General features: G+C 48.6%; 1 protein-coding gene across 1 annotated transcript in view; it reads right to left on the minus strand.

Annotated features, from left to right (window-relative positions):
* psip1a (PC4 and SFRS1 interacting protein 1a) overlaps nt 1-14,315 on the minus strand; it is a 59,504-nt gene extending 45,189 nt beyond the window's left edge. Inside the window, exons 1-3 of the mRNA XM_072517061.1 lie at nt 14,096-14,315; nt 3,776-3,852; nt 2,478-2,616 (exon numbers count right to left, since the gene is read on the minus strand). Of these exons, the coding sequence (XP_072373162.1) occupies nt 2,478-2,616; nt 3,776-3,852; nt 14,096-14,167 (288 nt within the window). The 5' untranslated portion in view covers nt 14,168-14,315. The remainder of the gene's footprint in view (nt 1-2,477; nt 2,617-3,775; nt 3,853-14,095) is intronic.
* Between the last annotated feature and the right edge of the window lie 3,678 nt (nt 14,316-17,993).

Genomic DNA, 17,993 nt, shown 5'->3' on the forward strand with positions numbered 1-17,993 from the left:
TAAAGTGCAGAGTAAAATTCTAAAAAGGGTGCAGGTGCAAAGCGACCTGGGGTATATGTGCACAAATCATTGAAGGTGGCAGGGCATGTTTGTTAATAAGCCATATGGGATCCTGGACTTTATAAATAGGGGGCATAGAGTAACAATAAAGTTATAATAAACGGTATAAAACACTGGTTCAGCCTCAACTGGAATAGTGTGGCCAGTTCTGGGCACCACACTTTAGGAATGAAGCAAATACTTTAGAGAGGATGCAGAAAAGATTTGAGAGAATGGTTCCAATGATGGGGAATTTCAATTATGTGGATAGACTGGAGAAGCTGTTACCTTTGAAGAGAAAATCAAGAGGAGATTTGATAGATGTATTCAAAATCATGAGGTGTCTGGACAGAGTAGAGAGGGGAAAAATGTTCTCGATGGTAGAAGGATCAAGGACCAGACACACCAATTTCAGATGATTGTCAGCACGAGGAACAACTTTATGCAGGGAGCGGTTAGAATCTGGAGCGCAATGCCGAGCAATGTGGAGGAGGCAGATTCAACTACGGCCTTCAAAGACAGCCAAGGGAGCGTGACCAGTTATCCGAAACTCCTCCTCCTCCTCCTCCCTTTTCATGGGAATGGCCCCCCTCGGGCCCTGACTCTTGGCAATGCCACTCTGGCACCTGGGCACCCTTGCACTGGCACCCAGGCAGTGCTCCAGCCAGTTTGGCAGTGCCATCAGGCAGCGAGGGAGTGCCAGGGTGGCACTGTCATGGTGTCCGCAGGAGGGCCAGGGAGCCACCCTGCACTGACCAACCAGGGGTTTCTGATGGCCCGGGAAACGCCATGGGTGCCGTCCCACGAGGCTCATATGTGTGGACCAGTGCTGAACGACGCACAGCCTGCAGTCTCGCTGGGGAGGTCAGTCGATCCCACGTGGCCAGTGGTTCCCTGGTAAGGTCGCCAAAGTCGGTTTTAAATCGGCTTCGGGACACGCTGCTTGGTCACATCCCTTGTGGGTGGGATTCTGACTCTGGCGCCTCGCTGGACTTGGGTGGATCCCGCAAGCGTGAAGACTGCCCGGAAGCCACGAGTGGCCTTTCCAAGCATTCACTGTATATACAGTAGCTACTTTCTAAAATTTTACAAGCTGGACAAGGGCCTTTTAAAACAACAAACTTATGTCTGGCTGACCCTCGAACAATAAGAGTTATATGGCAATATTGCAGCACCTTGTGCCATGCTATCTCTGAAAAGACACTAGCGTTCCCAGAGAACAAATTCAATGGGAAACATAGAACGGCCATCTACATTTCCTAAGCCTGGCCTGGCCACCAGGGTCAATGAGCCCTGTGACTTTAGAACCACAGAGGTCTACAGCACAGAAAAGGCCCTTCAGCCCATTGTCTGCGCCAGTTCAAAGCAACTACCGAAGTCAGGCATTTTCAAAGTGTGGGTCATGACTCACGGGTGGGTGGCAGGCGATGTCGGTAGGGCACCCGCTTTTGGAAGGGTCGGACGTTCCCACGGTGGTCCCGATCGCGGGAGAAGCGCCCAATGGCCGCTATCTGTATTTTTTTTTTTTTTATTGAGAATGGCGACCACTGCCGCCTTTTAAATGAGCAGCATGGAAACAGTGAGCCTAATGGCCTCGTTCTGTGGTGTAACCATTCCAATGCATCTATAAAGCCAGTGCTATAGACTTCGATAAAGGATGACATTTATTTGATTTGAGCTGGAATTTTAACATTGTTTGTCAAAACATACAAGAACTTTGTTTCGCCTCATCACACCATTATAATTAATGCTCAGCCAAGCTCATTACATTTGGAATGTACATTACATAAGGATGTGCTGGCCTTGAAAAGGGTCCAGAGGAGGTTCACAAGAATGATCTCTGGAATGACAGACTTGTCGTATGAGGAACAGTTGAGGAATCTGGGTCTGTACTCGTTGGAGTTTAGACGGATGAGAGGGGATCTTATTGAAACGTACAAGATACTGCGAGGCCTGGATTGAGTGGACGTGGAGAGGATGTTTCCACTTGTAGGAAAAACTAGAACCAGAGGGCACCATCTCAGGCTAAAGGGACAATCCTTTAAAAGAGAGACGAGGAGGAATTTCTTCAGCCAGAGGGTGGTGAATCTGTGGAGCTCTTTGCCACAGAAGGCTGTGGAGGCCAATTCACTGAGTGTCTTTAAGACAGAGATAGAAAGGTTCTTGATTAATAAGGGGATCAGGGGTTATGGGGAGAAGGCAGGAGAATGGGGATGAGAAAATATCAGCCATGATTGAATGGCGGAGCAGACTCGATGGGCCAAGTGGTCTAATTCTGCTCCCATGTCTTATGGAAATGGAGGACAGACAGGATTAACCAATCCCCCTCGGTCTTCCTATTCACCAACTCAGTGGTGTACTTTGATAACTGCAAGCTTCGTGCCCATTTTCTGTTACTTGCCTTTATTCATTTTGCACCAATTAATTGCTGAACTCACCTGCTGTCCTAGAAATTTGACAGTAGGATTATTTTCAACTTCCCACAGTCCTTCGTTGAAACCCTTTCTTTTGTTGGGCTTCCCATACTTCTCCTTGTTTTCTTCATATGGATAAATGTCCCGTGGACCCAAATAGGCACTGAAAAGTTTTTTAAAAATGAAAACATGCTCAGCTTCGACATTTCCTAGGTCAGAGCGATATCTGTCAAGCATTGCAACCCTTCTTCTGTAATTGGTAAAATTACCCTTAGGCCACAGAAAGCTACAACATAAAATCCGTAAACGGAAGGGAACTGAAGGCAACTATTATATTTCCACGCACACATCTTTATTGCTAATTTTGAAATTAAAAAAACATTTAGGAGTCAGCTGTGGTCCATCAATAGTACTTTTACTTTGGGGTCAGAAGGTGTTGGGTTCAAATCCACTCCAGACTTTATCACGCGAGAGATTGACTAGCATTTCACACCTGTCAACGGGTATGGTCTTCCAGTTCAGGCACTCATTTGAGGTTAGATCGGCCCTCTCAGCTGCAGCTAAAAGATCCAACAGTGCTACTTAAAGAGGAGCACGGGAGTTCTATCGCCTCAACCAACAACAATCTAATCATTATTGAATTGCTACCATGTTTCTTCATAATATAACAGTAACTACACTTTAACAAGACTTCATTGGCTGTGAAGCATTTGGAATGTTCTGAAAGACACTATATTAATGCAAGTTCTTTCTTTACCAGCTCATTTACTAGCCCATATTAGAGCAGCAGCTATCGTTTATTAAATGCTTCAAAAGCTAACTGCCAATGTGATTCGCAGGAAAGTTTCACACTAACTTTACTGTAACAAGTATTCGCAACAAGGCATTAACAAACTAAATACCAAACCTAACTCAGGGGCGCATAAAAAGATTTTAAAGAAAGGCAGACATAAAAAGGACCTCCCATTTATATAGCGTCTTTCATGATATCAAGAGGCCCATTCGGGTGGCCGGTTAGGACCTCCGTTTGACGCCTCATCTGAAAGACAGCATCAAGAGGTGTGAAGTACCAGCATAGACCATGCACCCAAAGTCTCTGATGTAGGACTTGAGCCCACAACCTTCTGACTCAAAGACTAGAATGCTTATCACTTTCGAGTAGAGGCTGACACAAAGCATATGGAAGACACCAAGCCGAACAATCCATGGGGCAATATTACTTGCTTCCCTTCAAAATGGGTAGGCGACTGTGAATTCTGGCCTGACAGACAGTAAAGATCTTAAAACCACCTCTGTAATGAACACCAAAAGTCACTACTTACGTCTCATGAGTTCCAAAGAAGAAAATGGGATATTTATTTATTGAGGATTTTACTGCTCCATCCGAAAAATCATCAATCTAAAGAAACAAAAAGTCATTTCCGTTACTCATCAGATTACAAGCTGTGAAACCCCCCACCAGTGATAACAGTACTTGGCCATAAAGCACTGCTTGAAAGTTTGGTACAACTACTCAAGAGTATTTTATCCAACAAGGACAGAGAATGCTGGAAAAACTCGGCAAGTCTGGCTGCATCTGGAGGGAGAGAAAACAGAGTCTGTTTGGCTCTTCACCAGAAGTTCTGATGAAGAGTCATTTGGACTTGAAACATTAACTCGGGTTTCCTCTCCCCACAGATGCTGCCAAACCTGCCGGGTTTTTCCAGCATACTCTGCTCTTATTTCAGATTCCAGCATCCACATTTTGCTTATTTCAAGTATATTATCCATCTATGTTTAAAGTGAACTTAAATCAGAGCTTTCTGAACCAGTCTTGCCTTTTTCAGGCCTGATTCTAATGGTATGGTGTTGACATTTCCCACTATTAGTTCTCAAAGCTCTCCAGCACAACCCAGTTTAATCTACAAGGAATAGGCAAGGCAGAATAAAACGTTTACCGTTAGACTCCTGGACTTCGATTGGGGCCAGAGGAAATTCCTTTGTTGCTGTCAGCTCCGTATCCAAGACAGGTGGTGCAACCCAGGAGACAGAGGAATGCATGTGGAAGTGTTAAAACTTCTCTCAACTTTAAAAAAATATATTTGAGATATCTACATCACCAACAGGACCAGCCGGTCCTTGTTGCAACTGTGGTGGGGCATAATTCTTGAACTGGTACAATCCATGGGGAGAATGTGCACCAGTGTTATTGGGTAGAGAAATACAGGATTTTGACCTAATAACCATGAAGGTGATGTGAGCGTGACTGCCCTTGACATCAAGGCAGCATTGGACGGAGCCCTAGCAAAACTGGAGTCAATGGGCTCAGGGGGAAAACTCTCCGCTGGTTGGAGTCATACCCGGCACAAAGGAAGATGGTGGTGGTGGTTGGAGGTCAATATATTCAACTGTTTCATCAATGACCTCCCTTCCATCATAAGGTCAAAAGTGAGGATGTTCGCAGATGACTGCACAATGTTCAGCACCATTCGTGACTCCTCAAACACTGAAGCAGATACTGAAGCAGTTCACGTCCAAATGCAACAAGACCTGAACAATATCCAGGCTTGGGCTGACAAGTGGCAAGTAGCATTCGCGCCACACAAGTGTCAAGCAATAGCCATCTCCCAAAAACAAGAGAGGATCTAATCATTGCCCCTTGACATTCAATGGCATTACCTTCTCTGAATTCCCCCACTATCAACATCCTGAGGGGACCATTGACCAGAAACTGAACCGGAGTAGCCATATTAATACTGTGGCGACCAGAGCAGGTCAACGGCTAGGAATCCTGCAGTGAGCAACTCACCTCGACTCCCCAAAGCTGATCCTACAAGGCACAGGTTAGGAGTGTAACGGAATACTCCCCACTTGCCTGGATGAGTCCAGCTCCAACAACACTCAAGAAGCTCGACACCATCCAAGATAAAGCAGCCCGCTTGAATGGCACCCCATCCACAAACATTCACTCCCTCCACCATTGACAAACAGTGGCAGCTGTGTGTACCATCTACAAGATGCACTGCAGGAACTCATCAAGATTCCTTAGGCAGCACATTCCAAACCTACGACCACTGCCAACTAGAAGTCATTTTCAAAGCCAGGGTCGAACCTGTGGGTGGGTCACAGGACCATGCGCAGTAATGTTCACGACCGCAGGACCATGCGCAGTAATGTTCACGATTGCAGGACCATGCGCAGTATTGTTCACGATCGCAGGACCATGCGCAGTAATGGTCACGATCGCAGGACCATGCGCAGTAATGTTCACGATCGCAGGTCCATGCGCAGTAATGTTCACGATCGCAGGACCATGCGCAGTAATGTTCACGATCGCAGGACCATGCGCAGTAATGTTCACGATCGCAGGACCATGCGCAGTAATGTTCACGATCGCAGGTCCATGCGCAGTAATGTTCACGATCGCAGGTCCATGCGCAGTAATGTTCACGATCGCAGGTCCATGCGCAGTAATGTTCACGATCGCAGGTCCATGCGCAGTAATGTTCACGATCGCAGGTCCATGCGCAGTAATGTTCACGATCGCAGGTCCATGCGCAGTAATGTTCACGATCGCAGGTCCATGCGCAGTAATGTTCACGATCGCAGGACCATGCGCAGTAATGTTCACGATCGCAGGACCATGTGCAGTAATGTTCACGATCGCAGGTCCATGCGCAGTAATGTTCACGATCGCAGGTCCATGCGCAGTAATGTTCACGATCGCAGGTCCATGCGCAGTAATGTTCACAATCGCAGGACCATACGCAGTACTGTTCACGATCGCAGGGCCATGCGCAGCGGTGTTCTCGATTGCAGAAAGTAGTGCCCAAAGGCATGACCGGTTTTTAAAAATGCTGGCCGCAACAGATTTCAGAAGACCGGCCGTTCTGCGCATGCGTGCCCTCAGCATTTCACAGGCATGGAGCCCAGTAGGCAGAACACCTGCTGACGCCAGTCACTGACCAAGGAGCAGATTTTTTTTCTTTCATAAAATCGCCAGAGTCTTCCTGACTGGAGCAGCGGCAGAGAGGTCACACGCCCTGTATGCTGGCTTCATGTGTTTTGAATGCAAGAGAGATATTCCACCATTTTGCAGCTGCTAGCAATGCTGGTGTGAACTCCAGGGTCTCTGGTGAACAACCCAAGAAGCTGAAAACAGGAACAAAGCCGCATAAAGATGATTACAGAGGTGTGGGTTTATTAACTGTGCCACTGCAAATCAGGATTCAAAGTTCACGTGTTTTATATGCAGGGAAGCACTGGCAAATGAAAGATGAAAACCCTCAAAACTTCAAAGGCATAAGATTAAGCATGGTGAATTCAAGGACAAACCTCTTGACTTTTTTTCAACGGATGCAATGAGATCTTAAGTCATCAGCTGAAGTAATTATCAGAAATGTAACATTGAGGGGCTTCTGGTAGTGGCCATGTCCGGGTAGGTCGCGCATTTGGCAGCTCCCGCCGAGATCGGACATTTGGGCCCTTTAACGGAGCTGTACCGGCACTTCGGTGGTGATTCCCGGCGTGGCAAGAGACGCTGGAGAGGTTCCCCATATCGCTGCATGGAGGGGACCAGGAGTGGGGCCATGAAGAGAGCAATTGCGGGGAAACAAGTGGAACGGGCGCGAGAAGACAAAATGGCGGCCGGCACAGACCAGGCAGCGTGGGCTCAGTGGTCGCAGGAGCAGCAGGAGCTCCTAAGACGCTGCTTTGCAGAGCTGAAGACGGAGATGCTGGCCCCTATGAAGGCCTCTATGGAAAGGATGGTGGAGACTCAGAAGACGCAGAAAAAGGTCTCTGACAATGAGGATGAGATCCTGGGCCTGGCTGTCGGGGTGGAGGTGTATGAGCCCCTGCACAAGAGATGGCAGGAGAGACTGGATGACCTTGAGAAGAGGGCTAGGAGACAAAATCTGCGAATTCTGGGCCTCCCAGAAGGTGTGGAGGGGTCAGATGCGAGCGCATTTGTGACCACAAAGCTGGTGACGCTGATGGGCGCGGGGGCCTTCCCACAGCCCTTGGAACTGGACGGGGCGCACAGAGTCCTCGCAAGGAAGCCTAGGACAAACAAACCGCCGAGGCGATAAGGTTCCACCGCTTCACAGACAAGGAGCGTGTCTTGTGATGGGCAAAGGAGCGGAGCAGTAAGTGGGAGAACTGTGAGATTCGTATATACCAGGACCTGGTAGCAGAATTGGCTAAGAGGCGTGCGGGATTCAGCCGGCCCTCCACAACAAAGGGGTGAAGTTCGGGCTGCTATATCCGGCGAGGCTTTGAGTCACGTACCAGGACAGGCATCACTACTTTGATACGCCAGACGAGGCGTGGACATTTAAGCATGAAAAGCTGGACTCGAGCTAAAGGGCAGCTGCACGTTGATGAAACGCCCTGGTGGAGATGTGTAACCGGGTGTTGTCCTAATGTAAGATTGGTGGTTGAATTTAAGACGTTCGTTTTTTCAGGGGACGGAGTAATGCCCAGGGCGTGTTTCTTGTTTCACGGGAACAATTTAGATGGTTCTCTCTCTCTTACCCCATGGGGGAGGGGAGGTTGGGGGCCTGAAGGAGGAGACAACAGTAAGATTGGAGATAGAGGCGGGAGCGGCCAGGGTCAGCTGACTTACGGAAGCATAATGGGGGTGGGGGGGGGGGGGGGGGGGGGGGGGGAAATCAGTGTTAAGCGGGTGCTTGACATGGGGGATGGGGATTGGGGGGCTGGGGTGCTGCTTTGCTGACTGAAGGGAAATTTTGGGAACAGACGGAGAGTCGGGTTGGGGAGCCTCCGGCGGGAGGGCTTGAGCGAGCGGGGGGAGCGGGCGGGCACGTGGCTGGCCGAAAAAGGGAGATGACTAGTGGGGGTGGGGGGGGGTTTAATCCCCCGTCCAGGCCGATCACGTGGAACGTGAGGTGTCTGAACGGGCCGGTCAAGAGGGCCCGCGTGTTCTCGCACTTAAAGGGATTAAAGGCAGACATAGCCATGCTACAGAAGACGCATTTAAAACGCGCTGACCAAACGAGACTGAGGAGGGGATGGGTGGGCCGGGTGTTCCATTTGGGGCTGGACTTGGAAGACCAGGGGGTGGCAATTCTGGTTAGCAAACGGGTGGCATTCGAGACAGGGAGCATTGTGGCGGACAAGGGGGGCAGGCACATTATGGTGAGTGGTAAGCTGCAGGGGGCGTTAGTGTGGTGTTAGTGAACATCTATGTCCCGAACTGGGACGACGTGGAATTCATGAGGCACGTGCTGGGTAAAATCCCAGACTTGCCGAGTCAAATTATTTGACAATGGGGGGGGGGGGGGTTACTTCAACACAGTCCTGGATCCGGCATTAGACCGGTCTAAGTCCAGGTCGGGAAAGAGACCGGCAGCGGCCAAGGTCCTGAGGGGGTTCATGGATCAGATTTTGGGGGGGGGGGTGGGTGGACCCATGGAGATTCGCTCGGCCAAGGGCGAAGGAGTTCTCTTTTTTCTCCCACGTTCACAAAGTGTACTCTCGGATTGACTTTTCTGTGTTGAGCAGGGCGTTAATTCCAAGGGTGGAGGGGGTTGAGTATTTGTCCATTGCGGTCTCAGACCATGTCCCACACTGGGTGGACTTGCGACTAGGGGCGGAGGGAGGGCAGCACCCTCTCTGGAGACTAGATATGGGATTGCTAGCGGACCAAGGTGTGTGAGCGAATAAGGAGGAGCATCCAAAACTATGTGACAACAAATGATACAGGGGAGGTAACAGCGACAACGGTCTGGGAGGCTATGAAGGCAGTTATTAGAGGGGAATGAATTTCTATTAGGTCCCATAGAGAGAAGAGGGAGAGGCTGGTGAGCGAGATACTCAGAGTAGACAGGAAGTACGCAGAGACCCCCCGAGGAGGGGCTGCTAAAGGAGCGCCGGAGACTGCAGGCGGAGTTCGATCTGCTGACCACAGGGAAGGTGGAGACACAGCTGAGGAAGGTGAAAGGGGCAGTCTACGAGTATGGGGAGAAAACAAGTAGGATGCTGGCGCACCAACTTCGCAGGAGAGAGGCGGCCAGGGAAATTGGGGGAGTTAGGGATAAGGCAGGTAACACGGTCTTGGACCCAGAGAGGATCAACAAAGTCTTCAAGGAGTTTTATTGCAAACTGTACGAGTCAAAACGAGTCAGAGCCCCCGGTGGGAGAGGAAGGGATGAAGCAATTTATGGACCAATTGAGGTTCCCAAGGGTGGCCGAGGATCTGGTGGGACTGGGGGCCTCGATTGAGTTGGAGGAGATAGTTAAGGGCCTGGATAGTATGGCAAGGCCCCGGGACCAGACGGCTAGCCGGTAGAATTCTACAAGAAATTCTCGGAGCTGCTGAGCCCACTCCTGCTAAGAACCTTTAACGAGGGTAAGGAGAGAGGAACCCTCCCCCTGGCGATGTCGCGGGCTTCCACCTTGCTCATCCTTAAGAGGGAGAAGGATCCGCTTCAATGTTGTATATTTCGGACCCGCTAGAGGGGATGGGGGAGGTCATGCAGATCCTAAGGTACATTGGGAATTTCTCGGGGTACAAGTTGAAAGTGGGGAAAAGTGAGCTGTTGTAATCCACGCTAGGGGTCAGGAGAAGAGACTGGGAGAGCTCCCGCTCAAGATGGTGGAGAGGAGCTTTAGGTACCTAGGCATACAGGTGGCTAGGAACTGGGATGCCCTACACAGGCTCAATCTATCTCGGCTTGCAGAGCAGATGGAGGGAGACTTTAAGAGGTGAGACATGCTCCCACTTTCCCTGGCGGGAAGGGTGCAGACCGTGAAAATGTCGGTCCTCCACAGATTCCTGTTCGTTTTCCAGTGCCTTCCCATCTTCATCCCCAAATCCTTCTTCAAGCGGGTGAACATGATTATCACGGGATTTGTATGGGCAAACAAGACCCCGCGAGTTAAAAGACTGTTTTTGGAGCGCAGTCGGACAGGAAGGAGGAGGGGGCCTCAGTTTGGACCCCGATGCGGAATAATCATAGATTTGTGCCGGGCAAGATAGATGGGAGGGTTTCAAAGCTGGCACAGGGCAGGCATTAAAAGGATGGGGGACCTGTTCATAGATGGGACTTTCCGTAGCTTGAAGGTGCTGGAGGAGAAATTCAGCCTGCCCCCTGGAAACGCCTTCAGATACCTCCCAGTCTGCGCCTTTCTCAAAAAACAGGTGGGGACATTTCCGTTGCTACCCCCTTGCAGGACACAGGACAGGGTGGTCTCCGGTACCTGGGTAGGGGAAGGTGTAGGACATTTACCAAGAAGTGCAGGAGGCGGAGGAAGCCCCAGTGGAGGAACTGAAGGGCAAGTGGGAGGAGGAGCTGGGCAGGGAGCTGGATGAGGGCCTGTGGGCTGATGCCCTAGGCAGGGTGAATTCCTCCTCATCATATGCCAGGCTCAGCTTAATTTAGTTTAAGGTGGTACATCGGGCACACATGACGACGGCAAGAATGAGCAAATTCTTTGGGGTTGAGGACAGATGTGCGAGATGTTCAGGGAGCCCAGCGAACCATGTCCACATGTTCTGGGCATATGGACCCGGCGCTTAAAGAATTCTGGCAGGGTTTTGCGAGGGCTATGTCCAGGATCTTGGACACGCGGGTGTAGCCGAGTCCAGAGATAGCAATCTTTGCAGTGTCAGAGGATCCGGGAGTGCAGGAAGCGAAAGAGGCCAAGGTTTTGGCCTTTGCCTCCCTGGTAGCCCGGAGACGGATCTTTTTGTGTGGAGAGACGCGAAACCCCCGAGTGTGGAGACCTGGGTTAGTGACATGACTGGGTCTCTCAGCCTGGAGAGAATAAAGTTTGCCTTGAGAAGGTCCTTGCTGGGGTTCTCCCGGCAGTGGCAACCATTCCTTGACTTTCTAGGAGAGCGTTAAAAAACCCAGGCAAAAAAGTTTGAAAAACACTGATCTAGAAGAACAAGATACCTGGGAACACCACCACCTGGAAGTTTCCCTCCCAGTCACTCACCATCTTGATTTTGAAATATATCACCATTTTAACAAAAGACCCTGCTCCCATGCCCACATGTCTGTTCTTGGTCTGCTGCAATGTTCCAGTGAAGCTCAACGCAAACTGGAGGAACAACATCTCATCTTCCGGTTAGGCAGGCTACAGCCTTCCAGCCTGAACATCCAATTCAACAACTTCAGATGATCAGCTCTTCCCCACCTCGACCCATTTGTTTTCATTTCATTTTAACTGTCTTTTACCATTTCTTTCTTTATATTTAATTCCCCCCCCCCCAATCTTATCCATCTTTCCTTCACCTTTCTCCTCTTTGCTTCCCCCTTCCCCTCCCCCCACATCTACAGATCATCCTCTGATTTAGTTTCCCTGCTGTTTGACCTTTCACATCTTTTGTCCTCTCTGGGGACTGCCATTAGCACTCTTTTCTCTTGGTCTCTGCGGCCATTAGCACCCGGTTTCTCTGGGTTTCTGTGGCTATGACTCATCTTTCATTTTCACGCCACTGTATAAATATTTCCCACTTTCTCTGTCTGTTCTGTCAAAACAATGAGTCATCGGACTTGAAACATTAGCTCTCTTCTCTCCCTCCAGATGCTGCCAGACCTGCTGAGATTTTCCAGCATTTTCTCTTTCGTTCGGAATTAATGGGTTGGTTTTTCAAATTGGCAGGCAGTAACTAGTGGGTTGCCACAGGGATCGGTGCTGGGACCCCAGCTATTCACAATACATATTAATGATTTGGATGATGGAACAAAATGTAACATCTCAAAGTTTGCAGATGATACCAAGTTGGGTGGGAGGGTGAACTGTGATGAGGATGCAGAGATCCTACAGCAAGATCTGGACAGGTTGGGCGGGTGGGCAAATCAATGGCAGATGCAGTATAATTTGGATAAGTGTGAGGTTATTCACTTTGGAAGCAAAAACCGGAAGGCAGATTACTACCTGAACGGTTGTAAATTGGGAGAGGGGAATGTGCAGCGGGACCTAGGTGTCCTTGTGCACCAGATGGTAAGCATGCAGGTGTAGCAGGCGATAAAGAAGGCTAATGGTACTTTGGCCTTCATTGGGAGAGGTTTCGAATACAGGAGCAGGGGTGTGCTGTTGCAATTATACAGGGCCTTGGCGAGTCCACACCTAGAATATGGTGTGCAGTTTTGGTCTCCTTTTGTGAGGATGTTCTTGCTCTCGAGGGAGTGCATTGAAGGTTTACCAGACTGATTCCAGGGAAGGCGGGACTGTCATTTGAGAGATTGACTAGGTTATGATTGTTCTCGCTGGAGTTCAGAAGAATGAACGGGGATCTCATAAGAGACTTACAATTTTGGAGAGATGAGGAGACATTTCTTCACCCAAAGAATGGTGAGCCTGTGGAATTCGTTACCACAGTAAGTAGTTGATGCTAAAACATTGAATATATTCAAGCGGTGACTTGATATAGCACTTGGGGCGAATGGGCTCTAAAGATATGGGGAGAAAGCAGGATTAGACTCTTAGCCATGATCGTGCTAATTGGCAGAACAGGCTCGAGGGGCCAAAAGGCCTCCCCCTACTCCAATCTTCTATGTACCCCCACAACCCAAAGATGAGCAGGATGTGGATTGGCCACGCTAAAGTGCCCCTTAATAAAATAAAAACTATCAAACAGACTAGAGTACAGGAAACTTCAGAGCAGTAAAATTACACAGATGACTGGACAAAGGAAAAGTGTTAACATGGGGAAGGAGAATTATTATTACCCAGAGGTTAGGCAGCTCAACTGAAAATTCTCAGACCTGCCCCTCTGGAAGAGAATTAGCCTAGAGTGCAGGTTACTCACTCTTTAATCCACAACACAAAATAAAATCAAGTAATCCATAATATTTGATTTTCCTTAGTCTTTTCAATCCTCAAAACTGTTTTGCAGGGATGTACCTACACTCAATGGCCCAGCACATGTCCATCAACAGGACTGTTGCTCAGTATTAGTGCTTGTGATGCTAACTTTCAAAAGGTTTGAGTATTTTAATCTGGAATCAAAACATTTCTCCACACCAGTTGTGGGTACCACAAATGTTAACGTACGGCAGGAATAGTTTCGATTAATTGTCTCGGCAATTATTGAGGCAAGAATAGATGGATCAAATGACAGGGGGCCTCGATGTTTTACAACAGGCTACAGGAGGCATACAAAAGAAACACTAAGCAAATAATGGTGCACGAGGTTAATAAGTCAGATTGCTTTGCCAGTGGGGATCCTGGACTATTTAATTGCCCGGAATACACAACTTGTTTAAACAAACGCGAAAAGCAACAACAAAGTTATTTTTTTTAAATCTGTAGTGCAGCAATTTAACAGGACTCCACGTGCAGATCGAGATATCCATTTATTCCAGCACCCCGCCTCCTTTCTTCAACAGTAGTACCGTGACATCCTGCAAGCCGTGCACATGAACTGTGAAGCTGCTTTTAAAAAGTCTCTGAACTCTCACAAATAAAGACGTGTACTCCCCTTTCTTCCCCCCCCCCCCCCCCAGGAGAGGGCTTTATGAGCATGCATCTTGCGGCTTGCATTAAATATTTATGTAGAAACCCAGCAATTCTGCAAAGTAGAATGCTTGTGAACGGTGCAGCACCGCAATGACAAACAGGCCGCCGGCCTGGACTTGCATTTCGCTTTCCAGTGTGTGCGTGTGTGTCCCTCCCCATGCATCACTCACCCTGGCTGGCCAGTGAGGGTAACCCTTCATCTTGGCGAAAATCAACTCCCCGGCTTTGTACTCGCGAGTCATGACCTCTTCGGAGTGGGACGGAGGAATGGAAACGCGCCGCCAACCTTCGCAGATTTGCAGCGAGATGCCTCGGTCACTAACTCTTCTTCTTGCCGCCGCCTTTGCTTTTGCTCGCGGCTGCAGGCGAGTCTAGCGCGCGTGCTCTGCCCGGAGACGTTCTATGCGCGCGCGCGCGCGCGCGTCCACCCGAAGCGCGTGCCGTGCCCGGGGACGTTCCAACTGCTCGCAAAGCCGAAGTGCACGCGCGCAGCTTTCTCCCTCTCCCGCGCTGTCCCTCAGCGACTGCACCATGCAAAGCGGGGGTCCGACTTCCCGGGCACGGGGCGTTGCAAGTTAGTGGATTGCGTTGAGAAAACAAATGATCAAAGGTGTTTTAATATGCGCGCACTTTAAAGAAAATTTAAATGTTAAGAGCCGAGGGAAGATTTTGCACCATGATAGTTTTTGAAAAATTTCTGCATTTCACCCTAGCTAGACTGATGTGGTATTACCATCATGTAATTTTTTTTAAAAAAACATGCATCTATTGCAGGTGCTTCTTGTTTGGAATTTTGCATCAATGGACTTAATTTAGAAAGATAATGTGGCCCACATTAGTTCGTCCATCCAGAAACAGTCTGCTGCAGCATCTATTTTTCTCTAACTGCTGGAAATTTATGTCCCAATCCTCATTTGGGAAGTCCATTCTAAATTGTTGCCTTCCACTTCAAGTACAAAATACCACTTCAAGAACAAAATACTGACTTAGTCGCAGTTACCTTTACTATTCTTATCATGTGTCCTTTCCAGCTTAACTTAATATTCTGGATTTACATTTTCCATAACATTTATTGGCTAGCAGCCAGAGGCAGATTTACAGTTCATAGGGCCCTGTGCTCACCTTAACTTATGGCACCTTCCTCTCATGCTCATCCACCCTCTCCCCCACAGAATACAAAGGCGGAAGCCACAAAAATACACAAATTGATCACTTCTTTTAGAGTCACAGAAAGCTACAGCAGTGCTTTTCAAACTTTTTTCCCCAGGACCCACTTTTACCAACAGGCCAACCTTCGCAACACACCATTATTGCTTACCTTTAATGCCACTTTTGAGCCTGCTTAGTACTCATAATCTCATTGCTTTTTCATTCAATGTTCCATTTGTGCAAAAGACTTCAGCTGATGATTTACGTTCTTGCTGCATCCTTTGAAAAAAATCAAGAGGTTTGTCCTCGAACTCGCCATACATTGTCTTCAAATGCTTTTAAAGTTTTGAGAGTTTTAAACTTTCATTTGCCAGCATGTCCCTGCACATACACCGTGGGCTTGCATCCTGATTTGCATTGGCACAATTAACAATGCCATACCTCAAGAAATCATCTTTATACTGCGTTGTTTCTGATTTCAGCTTCATCTTAATGGGTTATTCACCAGAGCCCCTGGAGCTCACACCAGCACTGCTTTGTCCTGCTGTGGACTCTCCTGTGAAGCTCTCTCAAGCAAATTCCAACTGTGAGATCTGGCTTGTTTGTGTCTCTGGCCTGCTCTTCACTTTTACAAAATGATCCATCTTCAGTTCTTCACAGTCCTGTTGCTTGCTTGCTGGCAGCTACAAAGTGGAGGTATCTCTCCTCTGTGATTTTGTACCCAAAGCATAGACCTACAGGGTGCGTGAGCACAGGTTCAGTGTAAGTGCTGAGCGCGTGACTTCATCTCTGCCGCTGCTTCTAGCGGAAAGACTCCAGCGTTTGCATTTGCGATCGCGGCTGGCATTCTGAAAAAAAAGCGGTTGCTGCTGTTGGGCACTTCTCCCGCGATCGGGAACAACGTGGCTGATTGCTCTGCAACCCTCATGACCCACCCAGAGTTTGAAAACCATCGGTCTACAGCACAAAAAAGATCATTCGGCCCATCACACCTGCGCCGGTCAAAAGCAAGCATCTAACTATTCTAATCCCATTTTCCAGCACATGACCCATAGCCTTGTATGCCTTGGCATTGCAAGTACGCATCTAAATATAGATTCATAACTTTAAGCTTGTAAAAACATGCCTTTCTAAATAATTGCCGAATTGAAATCAAAGCTTACCTTGTCAAAATGAGAGCAAAGATGGTCAAAATTGCAATGTGTGTCTTGAGGCGAGCAAACATGGAACTTGCTGATGAGCAGCGAAGTGGAAAAATTAGACGATGGCATCACTTGCAGCACAGGCCAGTGCAGGAGCAAATACTCCAATCAACAAGAAGCAGACATATATTTCACAGTCTCATTCAGTTTCAAAAATAAAGAGTAGGTGTTTGCACAGTCAATCCCATGTTTTTATCAGCTTCAATTCAAGCTCTACAAAAATTGGATTAATCTTTTAACTATGAATTCTGAATTAATACGCTCTGGACAAGAAAAGTTTTCAGATTTGGTTGTCGACAGGGCTGCATTTAATTCATCCTGGTGAATGGGCCAGATGTAGTTTATAATTGTGCCACCAGTAGTTCATGGAATGTGGGCGTCGCAGCCTGCCTCTCATTTCCTCGTGGCTAAGGCTTGATTCAGAGCCTCACCTCTCACTGTTGCTAGCCTGTCCTGGGTTGAGTCACAAAGCTGCTCACCTCGCCTGCCCTGCATTTGACCTCACCGCATGGTGGCTCGATTTTGGTGCCTCGCTGTTGCGGGCCCACCCTGGTCAAGTCACAGACCTGCTCGCCTTGCCTCGCATGCTCCGCTCGGTGGCTGATGTCACTTCAAGGCGGCTTTCGACAACTCACTCTTCGCTGTTGCTGGCCTGCCCTCATCCCTGGGTCGAGTCGCTTGCTCGCCTCACTTGCTGATCCCCTCAGTGGCTGACCTCACCTCTGGTGGCTTTCGGTTCCTTATGACTTGCTGTTGCTGGCCTGCCCTGGATTGAGTCGCCAATCTGCTCGCCTTTCACAAAAATGGTGAAGCCTCAGCAGCCTCTGCCTCCTCACCTGGTCATCTCTTTTTGTTCCTCACGCCTCAAGTTAACCGTTCATACGGTTGGACTAGTGTTTTCCTGCACTTTCAGACTCACCAATCTGACTTTGCTCTGCATTGCTTGCTGAAATGAACCTATCAGAAAATGCAGAGCAATCAGGCTCTGATTGGGTGTCCAGTGCACTGGCCGGCCAACAGTAGAATTATCATAGAATTTACAGTGCAGAAGGAGGCCCCATCGAGTCTGCACCGGCTCTTGGAAAGAGCAGGCTACCCAAGGTCCACACCTCCACCCTATCCCCACCCAACACTACGGGCAATTTTGGACACTAGGGCAATTTAGCATGGCCAATCCACCTAACCTGCACATCTTTGGACTGTGGGAGGAAACCGGAGCACCTGGAGGAAACCCACGCACACACGCGGAGAATGTGCAGACTCCACACAGCCAGTGACCCAAGCCAGGAATCGAACCTGGGATCCTGGAGCTGTGAAGCAATTGTGCTATCCACAATGCTGCCATGCTGCCCTCAAAGTCACGGCCCTGTTCCTAGGCATGGTATGTTTCATTGTAAATCCACCTCTGCTAGCAGCCTCTGTAAGAATGCTTCTAAGATGCCTCTTTCCAAGTTGGAAACAACAAGAACTTAGATTTATACAGAACCTTCAACGTAGTGAAATGTCCAAGGTGTTTTGTAGGAATGTAATCTGGCAAAAGTTAAAATTGAGTCAAAGGAAATATTAAGAGGGTGTCTAAAACTTGGTAGCACGCCAGTAGTGCTGAGTGAGTACTACATTGTTGAGTATCTTCTTTTGAATGAGGTTTTATGTCAATGCTCAGCCTGCCCTCTTAGATTTAAAAAAATTCCATGGCAATACTGGAAAGAAAAGCATG

Source organism: Scyliorhinus torazame, chromosome 9 (assembly GCF_047496885.1).
Source record: "Scyliorhinus torazame isolate Kashiwa2021f chromosome 9, sScyTor2.1, whole genome shotgun sequence".
Taxonomy (NCBI): Eukaryota; Metazoa; Chordata; class Chondrichthyes; order Carcharhiniformes; family Scyliorhinidae; genus Scyliorhinus; species Scyliorhinus torazame.